This window comes from Vespa crabro, chromosome 7 (genome assembly GCF_910589235.1).
Source record: "Vespa crabro chromosome 7, iyVesCrab1.2, whole genome shotgun sequence".
Classification (NCBI taxonomy): domain Eukaryota; kingdom Metazoa; phylum Arthropoda; class Insecta; order Hymenoptera; family Vespidae; genus Vespa; species Vespa crabro.
Genome location: NC_060961.1, coordinates 6,111,829 through 6,122,500, shown reverse-complemented (window position 1 = coordinate 6,122,500; position 10,672 = coordinate 6,111,829). Strand labels below are relative to the sequence as shown.

The 10,672-nt window shown below is 32.9% G+C and overlaps 1 protein-coding gene across 4 annotated transcripts in view; it reads left to right on the top strand.

The window, feature by feature from the left end:
• LOC124425573 (gamma-aminobutyric acid type B receptor subunit 2) overlaps positions 1–10,672 on the top strand; it is a 262,835-nt gene that overhangs the window by 56,257 nt on the left and 195,906 nt on the right. For all 4 annotated transcript variants that reach the window (XM_046966088.1, XM_046966086.1, XM_046966087.1 and 1 more), the window contains exon 3: positions 6,841–8,298. In XM_046966088.1, coding sequence (XP_046822044.1) covers positions 7,975–8,298 — 324 coding nt within the window. In that variant the 5' untranslated portion in view covers positions 6,841–7,974. The remainder of the gene's footprint in view (positions 1–6,840; positions 8,299–10,672) is intronic.

The following is a 10,672-nucleotide window of genomic DNA, read 5'->3' as shown; positions in this document are numbered from 1 at the left end:
AGAGAGAGAGAGAGAGAGAGAGAGAGAGAGAGAGAGAGATAAAGGGTAACATTTTTTATTCGTCTAATAATTCGTGTAACAAGAAAATCACAATTTGCAACTCATGATAATATCAAAAAAAGTTCTCGAAGCTGTGTTTAAAAAATTGATAAGAGAAAAATAAGAATGATTAATTAATATTTAATAAGAGTCTAATTATCGATTCAATTGAAGAAATTACTTTATGAGATCCGAATATATCGGAATAATTTGAATGTCTTTCTGGGTATACCGATAATCCTAAGGAAAAAAAAAAGAAAAAAGAAAAAAAGAACAAAAATTGATGCGAAAAGAAAGTTAAATTTATTCTCTGATAAATATTCATGCGAATTGAATTTTTTTTTCTTTTTTTTCCTTTTTATTTCTTTTTTTTTTCTTTTTCTTTTTCTTTTTTTTTTGAAGTATTAGGTGGACCAGAAAGTAATGTCGCTTTCTTAAATTAAATTCAAACGAATAAATTTTTAACAAGTTTTTATTTTTAATCACAATCAAATATCGACACGCGCAGAAACGACATTACTTTCCGGTCCACCTAATAATTCGTTCAACGATATTCACAAAAAAGAAAATAAAGTAGGAATTAACGAATAAAGCCTGCGATAACAACGAATACAGCTTTTATTGATATAACACAATGCAAATCATCAATTACGTGATACGTATCGCATGAAGTATTATAATATCTAAAGGATGATGTTTGATAAAAGTAATATCTGTTAATCCATTTACGATGAATGAAAAAAATTAATCCCACTTATTCCCATCGATGTTATCAAAAACAATAATTATTATTTAATATGATTCAATAAAATTTTTGCCGATAGTCGTTCAAACGTTATACTTGAATAAAAAAATAAATCAAAAAAAAAAAAGAAAAAAAATAGAAAGAAAATACAAAAAAAAAGAAATTAATATCTTATTATCTCATTTCTAACGAGCTCAAAAAAATTTCTTTTTTCTTTTTTTTTTCTTCTTATCTCTTTCGTACGTAACAATATGAGAAATTAAATCGAATCGAATCGAGATAATATTAAAACGTAAAGTTAATTTCAGGATTTATCAAATAATTAAAACGAACGTCGATATAAAATTCCTGTTTCGTTTGTTTGCAGGATACAAAAAAAAAAAAAAAAAATAGAAGAAATAATGTATTATATCATGATTTTTATCTGACTTTAATCATAATAAATTGATAATAGATTCGTCTAATACAGTCGGATAATGTTTATTATAAAATAAAGTAATTAATGAAGCAAAAGACAACATTTAAATCGATTATAAAAAAGAGAAAAAAAAGAAAAGAAAAGAAAAGAAAAGATATTGAAAAAAATTTTGTTCATGAATGAATTTTAATACATATATACGTATGTACGTACGTATTTTAAAAATTGTTCAAATGAAGTTGAATTATTGCAATTGCAAATGCAATCGACGTATTTAAAATTCCTGCGACGTGTCGAGTGAAAAAATTTTTTTTTTTTTAATCTATCGATAGGGGGATTTTGTCCAATAATGGATGGGTCGAAGGGAAAAAAATGGGAGAAGAGATTGGACGGAACGGATGGTTGGTGGTACAGAGGAAGGGGGAGGGCTTTCAAAGAAAGCCAAGATATTTCGAATGAAAAATCTTTGTAACACTTATCGCGTTTTAACATCCTCATTGTCGTTTCTACGATTTATACGTATTATTTCCGAAACGATTCATATTTCTCTCTCTCTCTCTCTCTTTCTCTTTCTTTCTAACAAAATAAAAAAAGCGAGCCAACCTTCTTGGCTCCTCGTAAATAAGCAAAGTCTTCATCGATCGAGGCTTCTGTACGATGAGAGGAGAAAGGAGTAGGGGTGGGGGTGGGTCGAAGGAACAACGAATATTACCAATACACTCACGATCGAGTCTATTTACGTGTGTTGAGTTGCTGCTACTATTTGATTGGTTATTGGCTGTGTGTGTTGTATTCGCTTTAAGAAAAGAAAAGTCACCGTTCTGCCACTTAGTCCCGCAACACGTAGACTCATACTACTGACTGTACACTATTACTTATCTTACCACTTATACTATTTATACTCCCTCTCTTTCTCTCTCTCTCTCTCTCTCTCTCTCTCTCTCTCTCTCTCTCTTTCGCATATACAGGGTGGCCTACTCGAAGTTTTATACAAATTCTATTCATCGACATGATTCTCCGCAAAGAACGACGTAAAATTAACTCTTTTGTTCTTTCTTTTGTTTTCTTGATTCTTTTTTCGTTTTTTTTTTTAATTCTTTCCGTGTCCATTAATTTTAAATCGAACAAATCAAATCTTCAATTTTTGAAAGTTGTTAGAATGTTTAATATAAAAAAGAAAAAAAGAAAGAGAAGAAGCAATAAAAAGGGGATAGAAAAAGGACTAATCTCTAATGTTTCTTTTTTCTTTTATTTCCGTTTCTTTTTCTTTTTCTTTTTTTTCTTTTTTTATGGGAATGAATCGAACGAATCATTTTATTTCTCAATTAATTCTCTAATCGAGCTAAGATAAGATTTCTTTTATAGAACTTAAAAAAATTTTTCTAATTTGATATTAAAAGAAAAAAAGGAAAAAATACAGAAACAAGAAAGAAAATTAAATGTCAAATGTCACATGTCTCAATGGGGTTGGGGGGAGAGGGGGCGCGAGGTGGTAGACTCGCTCATAACGATTTCAATAAAAACAATAAGCGAACACTTTAACGTGAGACCACCCTGTAGGTTGGTTATACCTCTATTATCGATATACATATATACGTGTACAAGTGAGATAGCGTGTTGGAAACGATATAAACGGGGGCTTTCTTTCTCTAGAGTAGTGTAAGGCTAAAGAATTATGTTACCGTGCCAAGGCCTAACCTTGGAATGGAACACAGCCATATATGAATACTGTATGAGACATTATTACTTTGATTCTCTCTGATCGTATCTCTCGTTTTTACTACTTTAACAGTTTAAGGAGAGCCCATTGCCGTAAATAGATAGATAGATAGATAAATATATAGATAGATAGATAGATAGAGAACTAGAAAAAGAGATAGAGGAAGGAAGAGTCGACAATCGATCAAGGAGTAATCTAAAAGGGGGGGAGGGTGAAAAAAAAGAAAAAAAAGCTAACGTTGAAAAGAGTGCGGGATTTTTTCTTTTCATTTTTTTTCTTATACTATTTTCTCTATTTTTCTCTAATTTCTTCGTTTGTATTATTGTTATTATTATTATTATTATTATTTTTTTTTGTTTTCATTTTGTTCAGTACTACGTACTCAATTCGATTATGATCGTTCTTCGTGTCTTCTTTCAATTATAAATATCTTCGATAAGATCGTCTAAGTGGTATGAGAAATTTTTTTCTCTCCCTCTCTCTCTCTCTCTCACTCCCTTTTTTTCTCTCGCTTTCTCTGTCTCTCTTTTTCTCTCTCTCTTTCTCTCACTCTCTTTTTCTCTCTCGCTTTCTCTGTCTCTTTTTTTCTCTCTTTCACTCTTTCTCTTTCTTTCTCTCTTTCTCTCTCTCTCTCTCTCTTATCCGATTCTACCACAGTATTGTTTCGTGACGGCTTATCGATCCGTTTTGATGTATACTCTATATGTATTATAGTATCGTATACTCATGCGGGATGAGTTTTTTTTTTTTTTTTTAAATTGATATACCTAAATATTGAGAGAAAGAGAGAGAGAGAGAGAGAGAGAGAGAGAGAGAGAGAGATAAAGGAAAAAATGCATTTTCGAAAAAGTAAGTTCGATACGAAAGTTGTTCGATGTTCAGAGGGTTGAGGGGGTAGTGAACACAACGATATCATTTCTTTTTGATTCTGTTGAAAGTTTCTTCCATCGGAAAGATTCTTTCTGGCGAAAGGTCACTTCAAGATCAACTTAGACTTTCTTTTTTAATTCCTATTCTATTGCTTTTTCTTTTTTACGAAAATTTTTCTAACGGTTTTATTAAAACAAAAAAAAAAAAAAGAAAAAGAGAAAGAAAACAAACAAAATTTTTGATCTAAAAAAATTTGTTTGATCCATCCTTTCAGATTGATGTATCATATTATTCATATCCTTTCACACCCCGTACTCATAAAATTAAGAAGAAAAAAGAAAAAAAAAAGAAAAACAAATAAATTTTCGTTTGAAACTTTCTTTTTAAAAAAAAAAGAAGGCGTTTTTTTCTCTTCCGAGATATTTCAATTTAAAGAAAAAAGAAAAAAGAAAAGAAAGAATTCAGCAGGTATGCTCTATCGTTTATGGGGATGTCACGAGAATGAAGAAAAATATGAGATGTTTATAGGACTGGATAGATATAAAAAGAAAAAGAAAAAAGAAAATATTAGATCAAGATAGGATGAAAGCATAAAACCGTTTGAAATATAAACAGTTGGTCACTGGAATAAGAATGTCGTTTATTTTCTTTCTCTTTGAATGCCATTATTTAACAATGGTGAACGTTTCCCATTATCATCATCTCCATCTCCATCTCCATTACTATCACTATCACCACTTACTTAACTCTCTCTCTCTCTCTCTCTCTCTCTCTCGGTGTGTGTGTGTGTGTGTGTGTGTCTGTGTGTTATTCGACGGAATATCAACAATATTTTTCAATATATTTTCGGGATATCAATTTTTCAATTTGCATATAAAACGTCAGAGATTTTACCTACCTATATATATAATATACATATATTTTATTTATTTCTCAAGTTTCATATCGTTCAATAAACATCAGGAATCTAATTAAATCAATATTTCTTTATGTGTGTAATATGTGTATAAATTTAAATCATACAAAAATTAAACAACGCACTCGTTCTTTTTTAATTTTTCTTTTCTTTTCTTTTTTCTTTCTATTTTTCTATTTTTATTTATTCATTTTTTTTTCTTTTTTTTTTTTTTCATTCTAAACAGAGAAAGACGGCCGGCCGATATTATGTTAAATGGTAATGAAGATCGTTCAATTTCGTTCAGTAACGTTTTATCGGCACACTATTGAATTCATGCATAAAGGAAATGTTTATATAGGGGATACGTACTCGATACGGTTTTAAAAACGATTGATAGAGACAATAGTATTACAATCGATTCGAGTGCTCTCATTGACAATGTAAATTTCCTTTTTCAACCATATAAGAACGTTTGATTCCTTCGAGGAATTAGAATATCATAATGATTTGATAATTTTTTTGTTTTTTTTTTTCTTCTTTTAACGATTAAAGTAATAATATGATCCAATAAAATGATCTTTGTAGAAAATTTATTTCTTTGCCTCGTATTAAATGTATCAATGATAAAAGAAAAAAAAAAGAAAAGAAAAGAAGAAAGAAAGCAAAGAAAATAATACTTGTTCAAACGAAATAATTCGTAGACGAGAAGTCGAATCATAGGATTCGTCCTATGTCTTTGATTTCAATTTGTTACGCATCTTTGCTCAAGCTAGCAGTTCTCGTTAATTCTTTTTTTATTTTTTGTTTTTTTTTTGATTGTCAATGAACATTCACGATTACGTGTTCCAATAATTTTGCACGAAATGTTGTCGGACGATGCCTAACAATGAAAAATTCTCCATTATATCGTCGTCGTCGTCGTCGTCGTTTTGTTTAATCGGTATCACGAATGACTTTATTTTCTCAAATATTTTTCTCTTTTTCTTTTTCTCAGATTCGTTAACGATACGCGCCTGTGCATTTGCGCGAACAAATATACAACGTCGCGTGACGACGAAGTATCGAAAAACCGATCATTTAACAGATTTTTATATCGCGTTTCAATCTGCACGAGTAGAAAGCGTTACATGTTAAAATTTTAAGAAAAATATTTTCGATTCGTACGTTTCTTACATATTTTAAAATCTAATCGTCTATTAATTCTATCGACGATCAAAAATATCAATAAAATAATTATTTTAAATGAAAAGAAAGAGAGAGAGAGAGAGAGAAAGAGTGAGTAATTGAGTAAGTATAATTATATTATATAAATAACACAATGTTGGGTCAAATTGTTAAGAGATAAGAAAGAATATACGGGATATTTGTACTAGTTGTGATCTCTCTCTCTCTCTCTCTCTCTCTTTCTTTCACACTCGAAGAAGAAGAGGACTTTAAGTATGGTATCGAACGGGAGTCCTTATGTCGTAAGAGAATGTTATCGAGAACGCTGCTTCTGCTGCTGCTATTGTAATTGGGTACTCAAGGTCTAGAGGTTCCGGATACTTGACATTACGATCACCTCAAAGTTCATAGACTGGTTGAGTGTGTGTCCGTGATAAGTACAAGAACCATTCATAGTACCTGGGCTAATTCTTCCAGGATATTAAACTTTAGATCTCTTTTCCTATATCCGTGTACATCGGCAACTTCTCCCACAAAGGACAAGTTTATATTGTTTTCTCGTTATAAACGAGATTTCTGTACGTTTCGCTTATTTCTATCGATATGATAATTCATCGTTTGCAAGTACGAGTCGTATACGATTGCAAGATTCATAGACCTTTCATTTCTTTTGTCTATAATTCTTTTCTTCCTTTTTTTTTATTCCTCTTTCACATCACCCATTTTTCTTTCAACCTTCTTGCCATTCGATCGTTAACTCGATCACCGATATGAATATTAATTGATCGCTTAGCATACGCTTTTTATCGTCGTTTAATTGATCTACATTTACATCGATGAGAACGTTTTACATTCGTGTGAAACGATGTTTCGAAAAACAATCGTACATACGAGGACGACTATATCGATTATTTTTTTTTTTTTTTAACACAACGTTTAGATATATGAAAATCATCGATAAGTTTGTATTTTTATCAATTTTTCAGATACCCGAAGTAAAATCAACAGGAATAAAGGTCAAAGATGGACTTAGTAGTATCATTGTGATAATGAAGTTTCTAAAAGGAAATGAAAGAAACTAAAGCGTATCTTGGAGAAGAGAAAGATTAAATGAATAGAAGGAGAAGGAGGAAGAGGAGAAAAATTGAGAAACGTTAAAAGAAATTACTGAAAAGTTACGGAGATTTTCGAAAACATTTTTCTGCAATGTCAGCAATATAAGCAACCATTATGAAATAAGCTTCGCGAAACTTTTCTGGCAAAGTACCACTGATGCTTATGTAACTTTTATGAAGAAGAAAGAAAGAGAGAGAAAGAAAGAGAAAAGGATTTCACGATGCGGATATTAGTATCCCATAGAAAAAAGGAAATGTCAGTAGATTTATCTATAGAAATGTCTGTTCGCGTCGATGAATAAAAACAGCGCAACGTCGAGCGGTCCCCGGCACTATTTTCAACAATTAAACTTCAAGGAAAAAAGGAAAGAAAAAAAAGAAGATAAGAAGAAGAAGAAGAAGAATGTTAAGCGCGTTGGATATTGATTTCAGAACTCGTGTTGGTTATATCGAAATTTCGAATCGAACAGAAAGTGATCGATTGTGGTAGTATCGTGTAAAGTGATCGACAAAGTATGTGCGCGTTTCATGAATAAAGAAAATTGCAAACTGAGGAACGAACGAAAGCAAGCAAGGAAAAAGAAAGAAAAGAAAATAAAAGAAAAGAAAAGAGAGAAAACAAAATCCCTTTAGAGACGGCAGGAAGTGAGCCAGTAGGGAAATTAAAGATACGTCTAGTGTAGCTTGGCAATTGATGTAGACACGGAATGTGGAAGTTCCGGTTGGCGTATCGGAAAAGAGACGAGGAATACGTTCGATGGTCGAAGTTGGATGTGCGGTTGAATGCGCCCGGTCGTTCGAACTCAGAGGAGAAGATCCTGTCACGCGTTTGGCGTACCGTGGATGCCACGTGATACTCGAAAAAAGTGCATACGAAAATACGATCCCCGTATTGGTTCACTTTCATTTAATCAAAGTGACGCGACGCGTGTTCGATGTTAAAGTTGAGGTGAGAGAAATTAGACTCGGAAGTAGCGAGGTGTTGTCCGTGAGTGTTGTTACAAGATGGCGACCGGTATCATCGTCAAACCGGCAGGACGCCGACGAGAGCGCTGTTGGCGTCGTATGCTGGTACGCGCTCACATATTTGCCGCCATTTTGTGGCTCGACGCCATCTTGACGTGCAGTGGGCAGAAGCCGATCAATCTCGGTGGTGTTAAGAAACGCGATGTCTATATAGCCGGTTTTTTCCCATATGGTAGTCACGTACGGGAAAGTCACGTGGGCCGTGGCGTCATGCCCTCCGTCAAACTTGCCGTCGACCACATCAACGAGGATCCAACGGTGCTGAGAAATTATCGGCTACATATGTGGTGGAACGATACCGAGGTAATGTTCACTTGCATTTTTACTTAATTCTTTTTTATTTATTTTTTTTTTATTAATTAATTATATATTTACTCTACCATTAATTTTTCTCTTCTTTCTTCCCCCCATTCTCTCTCTCTCTCTCTCTCTCTCTCTCTCTCTCTCTCTCTCTCTGTTTCAAGTTCTCCATCTAAAATCTTTCAAATCCGGATTAAAATATTTTGCACGAGTTCGCATCCAATGCGTGTTTAATTACCACTCAAATATTCCACTTGAGTACCTATTATTCCAACGTTTCGCTTAAGCGCATAGCGATGCGTCGTGTTTAGTCAGCGATGTTGTTCATTCAGGTCACTGTGGGTTGTTAACCTCGGAGTACTTCGAGCCGTAACGTAAAGCGCATTATTATAGCACCGTCGTGCGTTAACGATATCGATCGGTTAATTGCTCGAAAAGGCAGGCATATTCATAATTTTAAGAACTCAGCATCGCTTCATCATTTCGTCTGTTAGCTCTCTGAGAAAAATCGATACTACCTAAACCACGTGGATGAATAAGAGGATTTTAAATAATGCCGTTGTCCGATTGTACTCATTGCAATCAAAGAAACTCCACCAATGAATTAACATTAATAGTACTAAAAGAATTCGTGTTTGCATTAAGCGAATGATACCCTTTGTGTTATAGATGTCGGACATTTTCATTGTCTTTTTTCTCTTCTCTCTTCTCTCTCTCTCTCTCTTTCTCTCTCTCTCTTTCTCTCTCTCTCTCTCCTTCTTTCAATTTTTTTCTTTTTTCTTTTTTTTCCTCCTTTCGCAGTGCTGCTGGTTAGTGTCGGATCTATATCGGTGCAGATGGCGGTACAAGCGTTTCCCGGAAGGAGAGAAAAAAAACTTGCGTTAATAATAACCTCATTAGAGAGAGACTATTCTCGAGTAGAGCTGTTATCTTCGTGTTCGTATCTTAGAATTAGAAAAGATAATATACGTGTAAGAGTTCTTCATCATCTTGTGTCACACCATCATTTTCGAATGGACAACGATCGTAATTAGTAATATCACGAGAAAGATCACTAACGCTCTCATTCATACGTAATATAATGATCAATGGATCGTAGTAATGTTGCTTGCCACTGCTTTATTATCCTCGCTATAACTGAAGTATACATTGGTGTATGAGTTTCGTGTTCAGTCTACCAAAAGATACGCAATATCCTGACACCGGATGGTGCTTTATACTCACGAACAATTATATCTGTTATTTGGCTGGTGCCGCACCATGGTAGTGTTATTTCGAAATACCACAGCGCCAGCTTGTTTTTTTTTGTTTCTTTTTTCATTTTCCAATATCGACGTAACGGTTTCTCAGGGAAACCATACGACCGAACATTATGTATCTCTCTTGCTCTCTCTCTCCCTCATACACACACACACATACACACTCTCATTATTTCTTTACATGCTCGAACTTTAGGCAGATTTTAGATTTTCCTTTGAAATTATTTTTTTTGCTTGAGCTTTGATCGGATCAAAATGGAAGATTTTATTAATACTTCAGAATTGATCAGATCGTTTGAACAAATCGAAAATTTAGAAAAAAGTGTATCAAAGAATAGAAATGCTTGATAATTTTTTTTTGATTATTTATTACAAAAAAGTACGTGTTACAAAATTTATTATAATTTTGACATACAATACATTTATAAATTTGGATATATTTATTAAATCGATTTTTAATTTACTCATCGAAATATCCTACTTTATCGCTATTAACTTTTCATCAATTTGAACGACATTAGGCTATAAACTTTATTTATCAAACTTTCTTTCTATTTTGATTCTTTTCTTTCCTTTGAATTCTTTATTACAGTTTCCTACTACATACATACATACATACATACATACATACATACATACATACATACATACATACATAATTCCAACCAGTTTCACTATCGTACAATGTATTATACAATGTCACATTCTATATAAGAATTCATCGATCCCATTCTCGTTTTAACATTGGTATAGTTTTACCCATTTTATCGAAGTCGAATATCATATAGAAAGTTCCAAGTTCTTGAAATAGCAACAGGATATAATATACGTTACAACCAATTAAGGATTGATATACGTACATACATGATTAATTTTCCATATGATTAATGTCAATAGGAATACTGGGACTCCTACTGTAAGCAAACATTATATGCTCATGAGTTATCTCTCTTCCTCTCTCTCTCTCTCTCTCTCTCACTCATCATTCTCTCTCCCTCTCTCTCTCTCTCTCTCTCTTTCTCTTATCTATTATTACCATGGAACAGTAATCATCAATATTTGCTTGTTCAGCGAATGCGTTATTCGTGCTGATAAACGACACTCTATCGTGTGATATA